This window comes from Zophobas morio, unplaced genomic scaffold (assembly GCF_036711695.1).
Source record: "Zophobas morio isolate AGI-343-1 ecotype UQ-CSIRO unplaced genomic scaffold, CSIRO_AGI_Zmor_V1 ptg000012l, whole genome shotgun sequence".
NCBI lineage: Eukaryota > Metazoa > Arthropoda > Insecta > Coleoptera > Tenebrionidae > Zophobas > Zophobas morio.
In genome coordinates, this window is record NW_026972117.1 from 25,660,852 (window position 1) to 25,682,253 (window position 21,402).

Sequence of the window (21,402 nt, forward strand, 5' to 3'; positions counted from 1 at the left end):
GGTGCCATGGAACTTTAAACCAATTTTTATATTTGTGCTGTGCGGGATGTTTTGTCTGAATAGAAGGCTCAAATTACTGAAAAACTATTCCCTTTACAGGGAGTAAAGAGAATTTACACAATAAAGTATGCTTAAAGAGCGAACGTCGCACTTCGAGTTTCGCTGTAATTGAAATGAAATGTTTTAAAGTACCACTATTGATTTTTTAATTTTTTGTGAAAAACTGCATCTTGTTTCTGCAAAGACAAAATTCACTAGAGGCTAGATAGATATCTAATTTTTGGGTAAATTCGAAATACCAGTGGTTTTTCAGAAATTATAAAGTGCGGATGTGTTAATTGTCCAAAACTAATTATTTTACATGACAAAATTACCAGCATTTTAAGAACGAATTCATATGCTCAAATATTTTAGCCTATAATCCAGTGGCGACTCGTGACCTTTTCAGATGGGGGCGACACAATTTGATCGATGAAATTGACGAAATTGTGTGACGGTCAAATGTGACGCAATTCCACCCAAATACTGCGACTAGAGGCGTGGTTTCCATGGCAACGGTGTAAACAAAAAGTCTAAATGAGTCATGATTAGGTGTCCGTTTTTATCGAGACCTTACCAACGATATATCCAAGACACAAACAATATCTTTAAATATTTATTCAGTTCCGGTCAAATTATAACTGCTACAATTTGTTTATGACATGTATATCAAATCGATTTTTTTAGGTTCTCCACAGTTGTATTTTTCACGCAAATAGTAGGTAATTTTAAGATATCTTACTTGCTTTTCCTTTCAGTATTCTGTAATACTAATATTTGTTATTATCGAATATTATTAAGTCTACTTACTTTCAATGGCACTTGTTATGTTGCTATTCTTACTTGCGCGATAAGTTTCAACTTTCAACTGTGCCGCATCGATCAATGTATACACAATAAACTGTATACCTACGTACTCGTATTTAGCCATGAAAATTACCTCTTTGTTACAATTGGAATGAAATGAATGCATAGCTTGGAACCAATTTTATAGTAAATTAATTATTTGGTATAACGTTGTAACATGCGTTGTATTGTTTTAAGTCGGCCCGAAAAACGTCTCTTACTTTCTGCATTAAAACCTCATTTGTAGTAAATTCTCTACCGGGTTTCCATATGATGTGTGTGTACATTATTATTGTCGTTTTTTTAATGCTATAATTCTTTCCAGCACATGTGGTTTATTCAAACGAGGAACCATACTTCAGTGAGAGTCCTAAAAATGTCGACGTAGTGCAGGGTGAATCCGTTACTCTACCTTGTAAGGTGACACCCGGAATAGGGATGACGTACTATTGGGAGCTCAATGGTAAGTGGATTTGGAGATTTGATACCTACTAACGACACTCAACTTTACTTCCACGACATTTAATGTGTTTTTAACATCATAAGCAATTATCTTGTAGCATCATACTCCCACAGTACAGTTTATCAGCTAGTTTCTCAGGCTTTTGTTCTTTTCCCTTGATCAAATTACTTCACAGGTGCTTTCAACTACTGCTGTGTTTATTGCATAACAGTTTTGTTATATATGAGGTTATTGTTACATCAACATTCTTTCACAAAGCGCTCTGGTGTTATCCTTTGATATAATACATACCAGAATCTACCGGTTAGTCATCATGTCTCAGGCAACAGGCGGCAACTTAAAAAGGGAAACAAATGCCGCCTCGCTTGTGCGATCCTTCTTGGAATTACTGTTTGTTTACGCCGCAATTAGTATCCATGGTGGTTTCATTTCTTTCAAATATTTTAGGACCGAGGTGGTGTTCAAATGATTTGCTCCAAATGGTTGGCTAATTTATGCCGTTCAAAGAAGTCTATATTTAGTACAGGATTTTAATTAAAAACATATGCGTTTATTTTTGTTTGCTCCATAATGTCAACGTACCTCAAAAAAGCAACTATGGTTTATCAGTTGTCATTCAAATGTCAGTTTTATCATTTAGTTGTGAGGAAACAAGTGCCAGTAGACGGTTACGCCTCTAATTCTGGTCATCGTGAATTCTTATGTTCAAAAAAAAAAACACCACCTATGTGTTTTCCTTGAAAAATTGCCAAATTACACCTATATTCTTTGGAATTATATCTCTATATGGGGGAGTTTCATTAAGTAACTCGTTGACAAACCAATTAAATCAAAGACCGATCAAATGTTTTTATTTTTATAGTTTAGTTTCTGGTTATTCACCTTGTGGATACAATCATACTTGTTCAGACAGATATGGTCGGGATAATAAACAAAACGAGATTGAGATCAATAAAGTATCGGTGAAATGGCTTTGTTTTGGGTAATATATGGTGATAGTATCCAGTAAAGTATAGATACGTGTTTTAATCATAGCTTGTAAAAGAGAGACCGTTTGCTCACGGTATTATAACGCATTTCTTTTCCTAAGTAAGCACAAATTATTCGCCTGTGAGAAGTTCTATAGTTTGAATGAGATTCTTATTTTGTAAACGGTAAAATATATTTTTTATATAATTTTGTGCTTTGTACAGGTCTAAAAATTAATGGTGCCAAAACAATGACAGTACAAGTATTGTTGTGGACTTAGTTTACCTATATCTACAAGACTATAAACTAAAAATCTCTTGGAGATTCAAAATGTTTGAGAAATATTTTAGCATTTTTCAAAAAAATACGTCTCAGGTCACAACGCTGTAAATGAGTGATACTAAACTTTGTCGATTAACAGTAATCATAATTATAAATAACAGACGAAACACCAAGTAGATCAATAAACACAAGTTCAATAGTTTGATGTAGATTAACAGATCAGTTTTCTAGGACGTGTAGTCTTCTTTCAGGGGCAACAAAAAAATGAATTATAACTGGCTGTTATTTTAAATCTTCAGTTGGCAATCTGCCTTGTGAATATCAGCGTGTTTCGAGGTGACGCTTTTGATAGCTACGTAGACATATTAAGATGTGCATTTGACAGTTACGTTAATTAATTTAGATGTAAAAACAACGTGACGAGGCATAAAAATAGTACTGAGTATGCTTACCAATTAAAGTTTTAAAATCACAGCCAACTGTAGATACCTACATCACATTCCAAATCAAGTAGACGTTGGGTGTCAAACGATGTCGCTCTGTCTAAAAATAAATTCGAATTTTTATTTTTGTATTTTTTGTTAATCGAGCACTAATGCTCGAAATACACGGTAAAGACAACAGTACAACAATAAAAAAACTTTGTAATATTTTAAAAATTTATTCATTCAAGTACATGAAATCATAATCATGTGAAATAAACTATAATTTACTCTTTTTTTTTAAAACACACTAACAATTTAATAAATCAAGCAACATATTAAAAGTATGGTATAAAATTCTTAAGTTAATTTGCAACTAGAAAATAATCGACGAGCGTAACAGCACTGAAAAGACTGTACGACTATGGATACTAAAATAGAGGGTAATTAAAAACGTTAAGAATTTTTAAATTTGACTTCTCACATTGCCGAAACTTGTTAATTTGTATCAAGACCTTGAAAAAAAAACCTGTTTCTCCATTGTAGTTACATAATCCAGCAGTGCGATTTGCAAAAAAAAGTCGAAAAAAAAAAGATAGTTGAATTGAAAACTTCAACAAGCCACGTGCTACCGTTTAGTGAAATATTTCCTGTTTTAAATATCTCTTCTGTTATTATTTTTCGTAAAAAAGCTATTTTTCGGGACAGCTAATGATAGTTTTAAAGAATTAATAAATCAAATGAGTGTCAAAAATAACATTTTTAAGTTTTATTTTATGAAATAAATTGAATCTAAAATTATCAAAATATTTAGCATTAGCTAATTTTTAACGGAATACCATGATGTAACTGTTATAGGTTGGTGCAACATAAATAATAAACGGATAACCATTTTATTATTTGGTTGAGTGGTCCATAAAATCCTTTTACTGGCGCTTAAATTCATGGAACACGGTCAATAGCGATGACAGCTTGCAGCTCTATAAAAACAGATTAATTTGTCGGTTTTTATCTAAAAAAAGTTGGAGGTGTTCACGTACATTTATAAAATCAGAATTTTACTAAATGTATTTTAGTTATTAAAAATAGTCTAAAGTTTCCTCATTAGGCCACTTTCATAAATAAGTAATGTAAATGATTCTCTAAATTTGTAATTGTACAACGTTCCGAGTATTGTACTAAAATTAAAGCATTATTTTCGAACTATGTATTTGGTACATGATTATTATTATTATAAATGTTTACCGTATTACAAGTGACACGGTGGTGAAATAAAGAGGTTTGAAATGTTGGATTAAAACGAAGTTTCATTTAGTTGTGGATGTTGCAGCTAAAAGTCAGTTTTTCTCTTATTAAAATTTTATAAAATGATATTCCTCTAAAAGAGTAGTTTGCTAATCCTTTATTTTTTACTTTGGTCAACCAGATTTCTTGAAAAAAATTCAAAATTATCCCACAACACTTTTTACAATTTATAGTAGAATTTTTTTAATTTTTGCAAGGTGTTGTAAAACGATATGTTTATGTTTTCGTTCCGACACACTGTATTCACGCAGGTATCGTTTCCGTCCCTAAAATTCTAAGAACTGCGGGCATTTTTTACCTGCATAAATACAGTAAGTCGGAGTAAGACAGAAACCGAAACATACTAGATGTTGTAATTGGTACAGTAAAAGAATTCTACTGTAATTTGAAAACTGCACCACCGTCATAAACATGGTCAAATTTATACTTTTATCCTCTCTAAAAATTTGATGAGAGCGTCTCAAAATTTTGGCTAATATGTGGTGACTGTCCTTAATAATAAAAATGTTATGAGTCGAAAAATTGAAAAACTTGGAAATGAAAAATGATGAGATAACTCTAGGACATATTTTCAATCCTACAAAAAGAAGACGGCCTTATAGGATTCCACGCTTATGTTGTAAATCGGTGTAGGAGGGTGAAACAATAGTTAAGAAAAAAGTAAAACATTAAATTAATTAAAAATCAGTTAGGTAAAGGGGAACACAGACGATTTATGGGGAATGGAAATGGGACAAACAGTAAGACGGCAAATGGGGAAATATACAAGAGATCTTCCTTTGTTTTTCGACGAAAGAAGCTTCAGTTGCATTTAATGCTGCCTGCCTTAATATTTGTTTCGCGTTTCTCGGGAGTTCTAGAAATTTAGAAATTTCACTGTGTTTGATTTAATCTTGTATTGTGAATACTAACGTTGAAAACTTGCTGGGGACTTTAAGGTGTGTAAGATAAATTTATTGGATTTATTGTTTATTTATCGTGAGTTTAATGACGAATTTTTCTAAAAATTTTAAGTTTCCAAAATAGAAGATATGGAATGGAAAGTGAATGGGATATTTTTTTTCACCAAATTAACAATTTTCGAAATTTTCATTTTACATTTTATAAGTCTCGGATTTGTTTTAGTCCTAAATTTTATTACTGGAGTTTTAATCATTACCATCACAGTTTTATTCGGCACTAAGTTCTAAAATTAAAGCACGTGAGTTCACAAACGCTGAAATCACTAAGAAGTATTTTTTGTGGGACTGAAAATGAGTTTAATGATTCTGGAAGAGGAAGAACCGAACTGCGCTTGTCTAGAGTTACTTTTCTAAAAATATAGACATAAATTGCCAAAATATGAGCCTAAAATTTTATTAAACTTTTTTTCTTAACATGTGACGAATGAAAAATTCATCACGATTGAAATCGAGACGGATGGGTGGCGCTTCTTTTTGGTTTCCTTTTTTAATTAATACAATTAGTTTTACTTAAGAACATATTTCACATGGTTATTTCTCGTACAAAAATAAGGATTTTTTAATTAAGCTCCGCCCCTCGGCTTACGACAAATAAAAAAAAAATCATCAGAATTGAGACAGGGCGGGTGGGCGGGGCTTATATTTTGACAGCCGGAGCTTAACTGCAAAACAATTATTTCTTTTTGAGAGATTAAAAGCATACTTTTGAGTATCGTGTTGTTCAAAGAATACTATCTATATTAAGAAAAAAAAGGCAAAATATAAATATAAATATTGTTCTTTTTTCTTGATACACATGGTATTCTTTGAACAACCCGATACTCAAAAACATGTTTTTAATTTCTTGTAAAGAAATAAGTATTTTGCAGTTAAGCTTCGTCCGCTTGGTTAACGACGAATAAAAAAAATCATCACAATAGAGACAGGGTGGGTGGGCGGGCTTACATTTTGCCTTTTTGTTTTAATATGTGTAGACTTCTTTTCACAATATGAAACTTAATACATATTTAAAATGGAAAAGTATAAGGAAATATCGATTTTGCAATTAGGCTCCGTCCCATAATTGCAAAATCCATATTTCCTTGCAGAATTGTACCATTTTAACCATGTTTTAAGGTTTTTGTTGTGAAAAAATATAAGTACCGCCCACCCACCCCATCTCAATTCTGATAATTTTTTTCATTCGTCGTAAGTCGAGGGGCGGAGCTTAATTAGAAACTACTTACCATGTGAAATATGTTCTTAAGTAATCGTCCTAAATTTTTTCATCTCTTGGTTTTTCATGTTTCTGCTCATAACTTTTTATTCTTAAAATTACTTTGAAAAGTTATTGATAAGAGCTGTAGATCATTATATTATCTATAAAATTCCTTCTCACAAAATTTTGTGAGACTCTCGGATACTGAATTAAATGAAAAAAATAATTACACCTTTATTTCCAAGATGGCGACCGAATGACAACACCCCAAGTCCTGGTGGTGGCAGATCTTAAATAATTATATACGTATACTTATATATAATCTACGCCCTTCTACCACGGAGTTAATTTTATCATAGTTAACTATACTTAGTGTATCTGCAATAACTAAAAATTTTCTCAATGCTAGTATGTACTGCTCATGGTGTGCCGCACGGGTCCTTTCTTGGACCATTTGTGTTATTATTTTACATGAACGATTTTTATTTTTTTATGCTGATGAGTAGTAATGACACAATGTAGTGCAGTCTTTACATTAGAACAATTTAAAATAGAAAGTGGTAAAAAGTATTTCTAATTCGGATCAATACACTGCATCAGCTAAGTATACATTGATGTATAATTAAATTGGAATGCACACGGGAAATTTATTGCTAATAAAATTTCCAAAAACATATTTTATTACATATGATGTCCAGTCATACTTAAAATATGTTACAACCTATTCCACATCTTATTTTAAATTAAACACTGGCCATGATTGTTAAGACTGGTACTAGAGATATCTATCATTACAAGTTAAATTATCAAAATCCAGAGATGGCACAAACTATTATTTTATTAAATTTTATAACAAAATTCCAAATCACCAAAGGACTTTCCCTATCAAAATTTTGTTAACTAAAATCCGGTGTTTTTTTTTTGTTAAAAATCTGGATTCCTAGGGGAAAACTTAAAGCGAATTCATAAACCACAAGTACAGGAGCATGTTGATTTATAAAATTACGATAACAGTTATTATACATAATTGAGGTGGCGTCATCAAAATGTTGGTGGGAATGATTAAATATATTTTGGTTATTGTTTTACCACCTACACGATATTCATAGAGTACATATAAGTATTTTGGTAATAATGGATCAGTAGCTTCGCAGGAGATTTTCGGCTTAATAAATATCGACACAGTCGACAGACGACAAACGAACAGACAACAAACAGATAGACGGAAATGTAACACCTATTTTCATACTCTAGGGGCCATGAAACGTCGAAAAAACTTGAAAATAACCTTCCGCTTGAAAAACTCCTATAATTTGGGAAGTAAAAATCACTCCGTGTACCAAAATATCATTTTACGCCCTGCGTTATTTTTTCTACAAACATAAAAACGTTTGAAACAATATTGAAAACAGGTGAATTTGTTTGCTCTTTTATTATGTAATTAGAATTAAAAAACCATTTTTCCATTACATGAGAAAATGATATGAAATTGAAAACCTGAGTCCTGAGTGTCTGAATTTATTTAAAATTCGTAATTTTCAAAGTAAATGCATTATTAATATGCTCTCATTTTAATTATTCCGGTCATAAGTATATGTATATTTTCCATTGAAAACCAGAAATGAAATTATAAATATAAACATAAATTGGTCGAGGGATATTTTGATAGAACTTTCCAGAAGTACAGTCCAGTCTATAAAATAAGAACTAGTGGCGTAAATGACATCATCGCACTGCTGGTGGGGATGATCAGAAACCATATGATTAACGTTTTATTTATTATCTACACGACATTCTTAACATATATATAAACTTTTCGAGGTTTATTTAATAAAAATTGACACAGACTGCAGACGGCAGACAAACAGACATGGATGGAAAGGGGAAACCTTTTGTTTTATACTCTAGGGATCATTACACGTCTAAAAAACATAAAAGTAACCAGTCAGGTGTTTTTTTTTTTTGTTAAAAAGGGCATTCATTCAACGATTATCCGAATGGCACTTGCCAGTCTGTAGTATAATTTTCATCATTTCAGTTCCAATATTATTTTTTCCTTTTTCAGACCTTTACTATTTATGTTATGTTATTTTTTTCAAGAAAATTGTTATATTTTCTTTAGATGTTTATTTTGACATTTGCAAGTGCTTGTATCTTATCACTGTAAACTTATTATTATGTATTAAATTCTACGTTTATAAAACTATCAACTTCTTTTTTATACAGCACAAGCTTCCCAAGTCCTACGGTTCCAAAGCCTATACAAATGTAATACAACAAATGTATCTTTTTAAGTTCTGAGACGATGCTGTATTCAGATCCTTCTCTTTGAAGCCCCTAATATTGTCAGTTGTTATTTCCACCGTTTGTAGAGAAATTGTACAACCATTTTTGTTCGGATTCATCCCCGCAATCCCTCTACCCTGTCCTCCGGGACCATGTCGTTAACAGTAAATTAATCAAAAGAGAAACCCAGTTGCGCTATAACATCCCCTGATTCATGTTTTGACAGGTAAATGAGTTGTAATTGTTTCGTGCAGGTTCTAAAATAGCCAACACAACCCGCCGATACCAGCAGGGTTCCAACCTCCACATAACACGCGTGGACCGCGAACGCGACTCAGGTCAGTTCACCTGCATAGCAGAAGAGTCTTCAGCCAGCCGTTCCATCACGAGTTCAGGGGCCTTGCTCAACATTCAATGTGAGTATATATCCGACTAGTTCTTCTCATTCAAGCAGCATGCGACGGCAAACAGAGCCGGTTCATATCTAGATCGAGTTTTTCGCGATCGCGAAATCTCAATTGGTAAACACAATCTGTCAGACGAATCTGCGAGCATTGTCCGAACTTAGAATCGGAATAATGAACGGCAGCGGAGTCGATCAGCTGGTGCGTTTTTCGCGGTGTATTGATAAAAAGAGCCGCTTTGATGTTGCTACGAGTACGTTTGTCAATATTGGATTTAGATAAGTATAATAAAATTGCGAAAAACATGAAAAACCTCTCAATTGTTGTTATTTTAAGGGACAGTAGCGCTTTGTGCGAACGTGGATGCGGCACCAATAAATAAATTGCGAACAGGAAAAATCTATCGGGTGTGGGTTCAGCGGATGTCGCTTACAAATTGTTCTCTACTGGTGGATCGTGTTGCTCTAATTGTGTATTTGCATTGATAACAGAAAGTGATATTTTCTATTAACTTGTGATTTTTTTTCTACCATTCGTAAATGGAGCGTGAAAAGTGTCTCCGTTAAGAGGTCCTTAAGAGCAGACACATTTTCCTTAATTACATTTAAATGTGCTACTTGTGTTAGTTCCAACCAGAGCTGGATTTAATAATTGTGAGACTTCTCGCAACCCCGTCTTTACTTGCCAGTTTACATTAAAAATTTTAGAAGGTTAAAAATTTAGTAGATGGTGCCTTCAATTCGAAACATTAAGGTATTGGAGATGCTGGTGGTTCACTATGGTATTTGCACCCATTTCTAGAACTACTAACTCAAATAAGACTTCTACACATCATATTAAATTATTTAGAAATTCTTGTAACAGCAACTTTTTGAACACTTGATCGATTCAGAGTTATCATAGAATAAACAATTTATTAACGTAAAAAGAATATATTTTACGTCGTCAGTTTACAAAAGAAAATATTTCGTGCCCAACTGGACTGTTTTCTTTCATATATACTCAGTGGCGGCTCGTCCATGGGGTCAAATGCTCAATGACCCCCCCTCCCAAAGAACCTCTTAAAAGATAAAAACTGAATAAAATATTTTTTTGTTAAAATTACTTCTGTCTATTTTGTATTCGTATATGTTGTATCATGACATTGACAAAATTTCACACACAATTCTCATTCGCGGTTCGTTTGGTCAATTTAATTATTGACCTCACGCAGAGTATTATACGTACATTTCCTCTGAGTAGAAGTGAAATAAACTTTCGCTCAAAGCAGACAGAGTCAAATATAGCCCATAAGAAGCAACGTGGTCAATGACCACGTTCAACAGAAGGTAAACACTCTGCATTGCGCATATTTTTACTTCCTGAGCGTAAGCTAAGGACGTATAGTAACCGAGTTTGTCGGTCGAATTGCCACTCTTATTACGAACTCGGAATGTCAGCGGTAATTCATGAAATATTATGTCTTAACGCTGAAAATTAGTTAAACTTATAGCGACGATTACAACTTTAAAACTGTGGTCGGCTTTTACAAAAGAAAAATCTAAAAAAATCTTTACCACACCCGTGCAGAAATGATGTAATTGGATATGTGGATGTAGCGAGAAATATGCGTACTTCCTAAGATACTACTGATTTTGGCCATTGATATACTCTTTAAAAAACTAGAGGGCGGGTGGGCGGGGTAGTGCTTGCAAGTATTAGCTACCGCCAACCCACCCCCTTATTATTTTAAAAAGTATATCATTTGACAAAATCAGTTTTAATTTAACAAGTACTGTCCCGCCCACCCACCATTTATTTTCTTAGTACTGGTTAAGTACTGCACTTCCTAAGATAAGACTGATTTTGGCAAATGATATATACTCTAAGAAAAAAGAGGGTGGGTGGGCGGGGCTAGTACTTGCTAAGAAACGGTTGATTTTGGCAAATGATATACCCTCCAAGAAAATAGAGGGCGGGTGGGCGGGGGTAGTACTTGCTAAGATAAGACTGATTTTGGCAAATGTTATACCCTCCAAAAAAATAGAGGGCGGGCGGGCGGGGCTAGTACAAAACACCAGAAGCCCAAAGTGATATTTATAGATTTTAGTTTAACTAATAACAGAGTAACGCGAATATCAACTGAAGAACATATATTTATAGTCAAAATCGAAAACTTGAAAAAAATAAATAAAATGAAGAATTTAGAATTTTGTTTCGGCGCTGTTAACAGGTATTTAACTATTCAATTTAAATTTGAAAACGTTAAATTTTTGGGGCACGTAACGGACAAATGTATTGTGACAAAGAGTAGTATAAAATGGTACTTTGAGGTTGAATAAACTTACTAGAACAATTTGCTTTTAAGTATGTAATGTCTTAAATTTAGAAGTTATTAATAAATTGAGACAACGTATTTCAAGAGATTTGTAGTCCAACGAGTCTTCATTTCTTCATTCATTTTTGTAAAGTCAAAAAGATAATCAATTTTCTTTGGAGTTTTGTAAGGCGAGTTACAACATAGACAAAAAAGTCATAGACTAAAGTTCTATGCTTCTGTACTTCAGAGTTCCAGTTCCAATTTTTGTTAGTAATTTACAGTTTTGATTTTAGTTAATACTGCATATTTAATAATTGTAGTAGTAACCGGTGCAGAACATCTTAAAAATAAAAACACTAAATTTGGTAAAATTTAGCATTGGACATTTTTTGACTAAGGCAAGGAGCATTAAAGTCAATAAAACGTTAAACTTTTCGGGAATCTCTACATATTAATCCTCGAAAAAAATTTATCTGTGCGTAATTTTTGTCATATAAAAAAGATAGAGAACAATTGACCCTTACATTTTAAGCATAAGTGGTGCGCAAAACCATTTTGTAAGTAGTAACAATTTAGATTAAGCTAAGCCTGTAAGTTCAACATTAACTACGGGTAGGTAAAACGGTAATTACAATGATTTTCCCAAAGGTTACCCAAGCTGCTGAACGTGAGACTGATACAAAATGTTTCCTAAAAAAACTCAAATTAGTTACAGTTACAGTAAAATGAAAATGATAATTATAGCTTCTGATCAGCTAATAAAAAATAATGTTTTAGTTATATATAATTATGTATTTAAATGGTCGACTTCCGTTTTTGTTAAGTAATTTTAAAAATTATTCAATTAATATAGATTCCTAATATGCAGGCATGTAATTTATTATTATATTATGTTACCTTCGCCGTCACTGCTGTTTTACGACGAACATCAAATTTAAATGTTTTAAATCTTACCTCAAAAGATAGTACATACTGAAGAAGTAAAACTAATTTTTAATTTCGTTTCTCTTGACATGTGTGAGTCTGAAATATTTTTTTATTTTTTCAGTACTTTAAAACGGATTTGGTTTTTTCAGCAGCGAGCTTGTAATATACACTCCTACTTAAACTTTCAAAATATGGATTATTATATTTACAAAAATAATATCGCTTTTTATAACATTTCAGTAACTACATAACACAAATTTTTAAAATGTTCATAAGACACTAATATTGATTTAGGGAAAATTTTTAATTTAATCGAGATATTTTGTCAATAATGTCTTTTGATTCTCCTGAAATTCTCTAAACACTATAACGCAAACAATGTTGTTGCAATGGTAAGCGTATCATTAAAAAAAAAATAGATTAAATTTTCATTGATAAATAAACCCTGCATGAAAATAATATTTGCCGTCCTGAAACGGCGTAAATGACTATGAATTTATGTGCGTAGTCACGTGGTCACGTATTTTTTTTTCCAGAAACAATGAGTGAGAGGTATACATACGTTCATGTTTGGTTTTAATTTTTAAATAACATATTAATTATTACTAATATTTTTTACAACCATGCTTAGAACATAATTAGTCGAACATTCTGCGTCCACGCGGTGCCTCTCTGTATTCGGATGACAGGATTAGCTACAAAAAATTCCTTAACTAATGAGAGTGCGTGTTCGAAGTTCTTCGAGAGAGCTTTATGAAGACAAAAAAGGGTAAGGAACTCCCAGGAGCATCATATATTATTTATGAGTAGTTGTGTTTCCATTCTGAATTCACTATTTTTATTTATAACATGCGTTAATTCCGTTGTGTTGGGCCATTCATCTTCATTATGTTTTGACTGAGTTCTTCCACGAGAGTTCTTTTTAATTTACTGTTCGCCGCTGCAGAGTTGACGGGGTTGTTAACGTAACAGATGAATTTTACATCTGAATGGCCTATTAATACGAGAACTATTCGCTTTTATGGAAGATAAAGTCAACACTCTGCATCAAACAAGAGCGCGTCTGTCGCTGAATTACTGCAGTTAATCCAAAGCACGCTCATAAAAACGCATTAAAAGCACTCACTACATGTGTCGGAAATAAAAGTTTAAAAATAGCTGAAAATCCTCCGAAAAAGACTCCTTTTAAAACGCTGAGATAGTTAACTGTATTCCTACCTACTTTACGAACGTTTTTGATCGTTATGACGGTTATTTCCTGTTAAAATGTAAAATATATGGCGGTGTCTCGAGTTTCCTGTAAGGTTAAATTTAAATATAATGCAAAATGTACAAAAAACTTTTTAAAATTCAGCGTATCCCGTGTCAAATCATCTGCAATACGCATCCGCCGGCGTGGCGGCTGCTTTCACATGAAGTTGTAAATCTGGTTTTTCTTTTTCAGTCAAGAATAGTTGATGGTTTACAAATGTCTTTGGAAGTGCACTCCGCTGAACTAATTGGCGATGTTAGCCATGCGTGCCGTCTGTCGTTTTATTTATTAATTTGCTAGTCGTACAGGTAAACAGCTTTTGTTGGCCTTTCCAAAGTAAATATCCACTGATCTTTGCGCTGTGCGGTTAAGTTTATTTTAAGAACTAAAACTAAGTTTTGCTCTGTTTTGTCGTTGCTACAAAATGCAAAAAAAAAGACTTGCATCGGCCGGGAATCGAACCCGGGCCGCCCGCGTGGCAGGCGAGCATTCTACCACTGAACCACCGATGCTGATGTTTATTGTTGGTTGTGTCAGAAAGATACGGGATCAAGTGAGGCGTTTTTATAGCTACAAAATTGTACATTTTTAAAAGTATAAACCCAAATTTCAAATATCATTTTAAAGTAGCATGTGCGATTATTATAACACTGACTAACATCCAAAAATTCTACTTCGGATTTTTATAAAAATATAATAAAACATGCTTTGAGTATCGGCGGTACAATGTCAGATTTGACGCCAAAAGTGATATTGTTTTTGTAAAATAAAGGTAATAGTAAAAATATGGACGATTCAATAAATATATGGGCTGCAAATTCTCAGAAGAAACCTAATTTGACTATAAACATTAATTACACCAGTTTACAAGGTTTTATATCCAAAGACAAAAATAGTTGAATCTAAAGGATTTGGGTTCGGGAAATTCAAATCTGAAAGCAGAAAAAATTCATCACGTCAGATTTTTGAGATATTTATATAAACATACCCCGTATTTCCCTTCTTTTATACAACTCTTGTAATTTTTTTTATTTTTAAATAGATATGAATATGTAGTTCTTTGAGCAAATTTGTATCATTGTAAAAATTTATTTACGTAAATAAATAACATGAGTCAATTTTTCAAGCTACTAGATTGTCATCAATGTTTTATTTAAAAATTTTCAAATATTGATTTTAGAATAATTGGGTGCTTTTTATTTTTCTACGGGAACTGATAATAAAAATGTGAGGTTGGCCTCACAAAGATCTTTTAAAATGATCCAAATATGTTCAAAGAAATACAGGTTTATCTTTAAGAATAAAGAAGTTACAGGGGTTGTATCAAATAAAAGCAACACCCAGTATATATTATAAACATTAACATGAATCAGTTGTAACACTAACGTGATAGAGATTATCCGTTTTTGGATTTGTTATCAGTTAGTAATTTAGAAGTAGAAAATATGTTTTTTATTTTTGGATATGAAAAAAAGTTAAAATTTGTAAACTAGTGTTATCAACATTTAATTAAGTATTGTTGGGGGTGTAACAACCATCGAATAAAGTCGCTTACAACACCAGCGTTCAAATAAAAACGACGTCAAGCTGGCTTTGTGAATTTAGGGCTTAGTGAATGATTTGTCACATTTCCAACGTCAACTTGACGTCGTTTTCATTTGAACGCTCGTTACATATAAAAAAAATTCTCGGTCATAGTAGGCCGTAAATGGAATAACAAATGTTGTTCAGTATAGTTTCCCCAGTTCTAATTCGGTTTTATGATGTATAAAAATTAAATTTCTTAATGGTAACGGCATGGTTAAATCCTTATTAATGACTGTCCCATCACCGGCACTAGTAATCTATTGTTAAGGAAGTTAACTTTTACACAATGGGGTACTATCATAAAATCGAATTAGAACTGGGGAAACTATAACAAGTTGTAATTGAGAGTTGTTAATTATTCAAAACGTCAAAGTAACTTTTTTTTTAATTGATTTCAACGACATGTAAATGGAGTCACAATATAATACTGATTTTACTTTCTAAGTAAGCACTGGTTAGACTTTATTTGACATTTGACTAATAATTAATTTCATGTTTTTCCGGCGTGTCATAGCTCACAATAACTTCAAAACGTCCGCAAGATTTCAAAGTATTTAGTTTTGCAATTCTATATTTAATCAATAAAATAAATTGAGTCAGTCATTAATTTTTTTGAGACACCCTGTATCAGCAAATTTAAAAAATATTAATGCAGTGATAAATCACAAGTACAGATTTATCATATTTTTATATTTTAGATGAGCTTTTTTATTTTTTGGACGGGATAAGCAAGTATATTTTGATTAAACATTTATCGTGCTTATCATAACTTTAAAACATCTGCAAGATTTCAAAGCATTCGGATTTAAAGATTCAAAATTAAGTTGCAAAATTTTGTTTTATAATTTAGATTTTTATCCAAAAATCTGGACGTTTCGGGTAAAAACTCAACACGGCGTCATAAACTACATGTGTAGGGGTATGTTATTTTATACAATTTAAAACCCATTTACTATGTACAATTTTGAAGTGACGTCATCACATTATTGATGGGGATGATAATACAAATTTTGACAACAATCGGCCCAGTACTTTCGGAGCTTATCTGAATAATAAAAGTCCGGGACGGCTGACAGACGGACAGACGGAAACGGGAGACCTACTTCTTCGTACTGTAGATGCCATGAAAGCTCGAGGAAACGTAAAATAGAGAGTCGTAAAAATTCCAAAATGATCTTATTAGTCTTCAGCGTTTCTGATAGAAATTTATACTTTACTACCTATATTAGATATATTAGTAATTTAAACAAAAGAAAAAGACAATAAAATCAGGAGATTTCGTTTTGTAAAAAGTACTTCGTATGGATATATAAAAATATAAAGCAATTTCTGGATAAACGTTTTTATTTTTTGCAACATGTACCAATTGGTAGAAAATTAAAGAAAAATAAAAATATTTTTAACTTTACAAACATAAGTAAATAATGTTTAATGAATACGTGTGCAATTATGTCGCTGAACGTGTGAATTATTACTCAGAGTACTTTATTTTAAAGTATTTATGGTATTAATCTTTAAAAATATATGCGAATCTTTCTGACTGCAACGCGGAACTGACCCTTGCCTGGCCACCTGCAAATTTTTTTGACCGCGGCGTGCAACTGACCCATGATAAGGATATCAATAGATAAGGATTGCAAAGTTTGTGTATAATAGTTACCATGCTTTGAACTAATGAAACATCAATTTATAAAGAAAATACACCTTCAGTGTATGACAACAACGATTAATAAGGATTGACTATAAATAAAATCTTTCGTATATGGTTACATTGTATAAGAAGTTGTCACAACAGAACAGCAATTTAAATACATATACAATGAATCGCTTATGTCTAGTAAAAACATGAGGAGACCCAAAACTGATCCCTAGGGTACGACGTGACTACAATGCTAGTTTTTACCCATTTATTGAGGAAATCTCGCATCAATTTGTTTAATCACTACTGCGCGAATAAAATAAACTATGATAAAAAAGTTCAGTGACTGTGTAGTCACTTTATAATGTTTCTTTTCTTATCAAACAACATATTTTTACCACTACTCCAAAGCAAACAGTACAGAATGAGATAAACTCTAAAGCAGTTAAATACATTCATTCAGATTAACAACAGGTGTGAAAGCAATGTCAAAAAGCAACAACTATCTCGTAGCATAGATCAGAGTAACGATCTTCATTAAATTCTATTGGCGCTTTGACAATGACGTGTCATGATTTTTTTTTCGAGTCAAACTATAACACTTTTACTTTTCAAGCGATAGTTGGCGGAAATATTGTGTTATAGTATAATAACAGCGTTAATTTAACGAGTTGTTTTGAAGAAGAAGACGCTATTACAGGTTATCTTAAAAAATGTTTTACAAGCGAATTTTATAATAATTCACAATTCCTTTTCGTTTAGTATACTCTTTAATATTTGCAGACCACTAACAATAATTTAGTCGTTGTAGAGCAGAAACGAAAATACCATGTATTCATTTTCTACAAAACGATGATTCTGTCAAAATAATAAAAATAAGGGCCAAATTTATTTAGCTGTTGTGTCAGAAACGGTTAATTTGATATTTCTAAAATTCTAGCAGGAGAATAATTCTGTGTTTAGTGAATTATGTATTACAGATATTGAAATCGTTTATTTGTTTTCAGTAAAGAATTGATAATGTCGATAATATCTCAGCATATTTTTATTTATAGAAATGATACTTTTGCTTGTAATATGTTATACATGGAATAATACTTATTTGCGTAGACTGAACTTGCATCAAACTAATTAAAACGGCTCTAGTGTAAAAATAAAACTGACAATTATGACAAGCGTAATTTTGTAAAAAATTACACCTAACACTGCTTGCCTTGGTATGTGGTATGTTTTTATTTTATATTTTCAGTGCCAGTATTAGTTTTGTTATTCACCGTCAATTCTAAAAGTAGTCGTTTTTCTCTTGTTTGATTTTTTCTGCTTTGATAAATCGAGAAACTGTCAAGCCGCAGATAATATATAACCCAATGCCTATTGTAGTGAACATTTTTTGGTAACCTCACCATATAATTATCTACCTGCTCTCCGCTCAGACACCAACCTTAATAGAAATTTAAAATTACCCAATAGAGACTAATAGTCTAATAAACAGTAATGCAACAAAAGGTGTTACTTAATCACCAATATAACATCAAATAAAATTTTGTATCATGATTTACGACATTGTAAAGTTTATCTTATTGTATTTACACTGTAAGTATATTAGAACGCGTGTTTCTGGAAGCTACATTGTAATTAATGTGGGGAAAACGTAAAATCTGCTATCTTTATGTATACACGATATGTCATTTGTGAACATTAAAAGTGAAGCTTTTCGCTTATTTGTACAAGTAATGCTTTGGCAGCAAACTTTTGAAAATGTTAAATAAAAGTTAAATTTCAACTCTCAGGAAACGGTTTATAAAATGAGTAATCTCCGTTTCCGCATTGAGGTAAATAATTTCATGAGAATGAATCATATCGTAAATATTTTACTAGAGGCGGCACATTTCAAAGGCCGTCGAATTTGTTGATGCAGTTGTTAAATTATAAAAGTTTACAACGGGAAGAGCCGCACCTTGAAGTAGGAAAAGGTATTTTTAGATCAACTAGATAAACTTTATGATGGATTTAACCCAAAATCTCATTATTTATATAAAGACTTTTACGCATAAAATGTGTTTTTTCAGATGAGCAATTTTCAAGATTGGCCGTTTTGAAAATGGGGACTGATTTAAAATTTTCAATTTTGTATTAATAATGTTTTCTTTCGGTACTTTATACCCACCTTCGTGTAATAATAGACTCTCTCTTCTACCTCTCCAACGTTCCCCGGTTTATCGTAAAGTTTATTGCTCATCCGTCTCGGAATTGTTTGGTCGGTATTATTACCTACCTGCGTCTACAGTTTGGCTGTTATTAGTCGGAGATCTTTGAAAATTATAGCAAAGGTTTTGTGTTAAATGTAGCATGAAATGTAATAAGTGTGACTTAGTTATCAATGCGTGTTCATTTTCGTTTCAATAATTTACAAAGTTAAGCGTGACATTATGTTCGCGCTTAGTACAGAGCGTCGGTAACTTCTAAAACCGCGATTTATTGCTCTGCCCACGATATTCTAATTGGTAGAGTAATAACTAATAATTACGTTATTCATAGGAAATCACCGTGAGATTAATCAATAATTGTTACTGCTCATGACGTATCCGTTCATATTTCAAACAACTTTATCGCATTTTTCGCGTCTGGAGTTCTAAAAAAAGCTGGCGGTAGATGTCTTAAATTAAAATTAGTTACACGAGTATTCGTATAAAATTGTCACACGACTAACATTCCGTGTTTTTTGATAAGATTTTTGAGAAAATTGGTAAACCTCACAAATGTTTTTCAATCAAAGAAATGAAAAATATTTCCACAGTTTAACTTAATGTGAAAACTTTTTGATCACTCGTTACTTATGATTTTTTTCAACAACTCACACATCCATAGTTAAATCTGAGAGTAGGTGACTAAATCACAGATAAATGAGTATTTAATTTAATGCTTCTCAAATAGGAGTACCTACTCAATAAAATTTTGAGGTGGCGTCATCAATTTTTTTTTTTTAAGATAAATTGAAAATCTTTATTTTGTTAACCTTATTTTTTAATATAAACCCTCTCTGTCAAAAATAAGAGTGGATTATTAAACCAAAATCAAAACAGCATGCATGATGGGAGTGTTTAAAGTGAATTTTATACCGATGTCAGTTTTTTTATGGGGCAACATAAATTTTGTTTGTGAAATTTACACTAATGACAACAATATTACGTTTGCACAATTTCAGAAATTAAATTGATAAAGAAATTGCTTTATCCGGTAATTAAAAAAAACTTATTATGAAAACACAAACACCATTAAAATCACAAGGCATATTTTTAATAAACATTTACATATTAAATAATTTTCTTGAGATAACGTTATCAAATTTGTGGGGGGAATAAAGTGATAACTTTCTTTCAACACTAGGCAATCTTAATATCTCATTGTGAAGACGTCAAAGCAGTCCGTTATGTATAAGTTCAAGAAAAATGGTAACAACGTATGCTAGATTTTATTTAAAGGACAAAAATATAGAAATATGTAATATTAAATACATGTTTAATAATTTTAATTAAATTAAATTTTAAGCGAGACCTACTTAACAAAATTTTAAATGATGTTATCAGTTCGTGTTTTGAAGATAATCTGTTCAGAAAAGCGCCAACGGACAGACAAGCGCCGACAGACAAACGGAAACGGAAAGCAAACATTTTCATACTCCAGAAGCTATAAAATGTCAAGGAAACACAAAATTATATGACCGTAGTGTATGTTCGGAAAATAAAAAGTATCTTTTCAGTTCCTTTCAGTCGTGGAACAGAGTCGTAAATAATTTGTCACAAGTCACAAGTCAGTCGACTGTTACAGAACTACCTAAATCATATTTGTTTGTGACTGTTTGCGTATTAATAAAACAACCACAAGTTTTACCCATTATTGAGTTCACTATATCTCTATGCACGGTATACGTACACAGTATTGCCACTTGACCCTTACTTCTTACAAATGATCCCGCTTACAAGTAACGCAACAATAAACTGTGTACCGGTAGCTGACAGATGACATCGTGATGACGGGCATCCTACGTACACTACGGGCTATCCTGTACACATACAATGCACAGTAGCCAAACTCAAACGGCTTTTTTGTGGGGACAATATATCTATATGTCGTGTTTTGCTATCCTTTGCGGTATTCATTTTTTTGAAGTGGCAATCGTTTCGTCGAAATGTCTCGTATTCTAGAAGCGCTTGGTCAAAAGATCAAGACCCAGACGCATAAAATATTCCGCAGTGTGATAAATTGGTAAATTATGAAACATATATTTTAATTAAAAAGTTGGAGATTTTTTACATGAGAAATTTTAGTGTTAAAATATATTCATTCTTGACACCATTTGGTCTGAACATAATAAAGTTGCAGTTTTTGTGTTACGGTAAAAAGGGTTACAGTTTTACTTTAGCAATATTTAAACAACAAAACAGTTTTGATAAATACGATTGCAAAAAACCACACAACGATTTTTTTTTTAATTTTGCATTAATTTTAACCCTCTTCCGAA

General features: G+C 32.1%; 1 protein-coding gene and 1 non-coding gene across 2 annotated transcripts in view; one reads left to right on the forward strand and one right to left on the reverse strand.

The window, feature by feature from the left end:
* Positions 1-21,402, forward strand: part of LOC135128116 (tyrosine-protein kinase-like otk) — a 133,092-nt gene that overhangs the window by 24,419 nt on the left and 87,271 nt on the right. Inside the window, exons 2-3 of the mRNA XM_064054974.1 lie at positions 1,211-1,348; positions 9,027-9,188. Of these exons, the coding sequence (XP_063911044.1) occupies positions 1,211-1,348; positions 9,027-9,188 (300 nt within the window). The remainder of the gene's footprint in view (positions 1-1,210; positions 1,349-9,026; positions 9,189-21,402) is intronic.
* Positions 14,096-14,166, reverse strand: Trnag-gcc (transfer RNA glycine (anticodon GCC)). Its single transcript has one exon. It is a non-coding gene; the product is annotated as a tRNA-Gly (tRNA).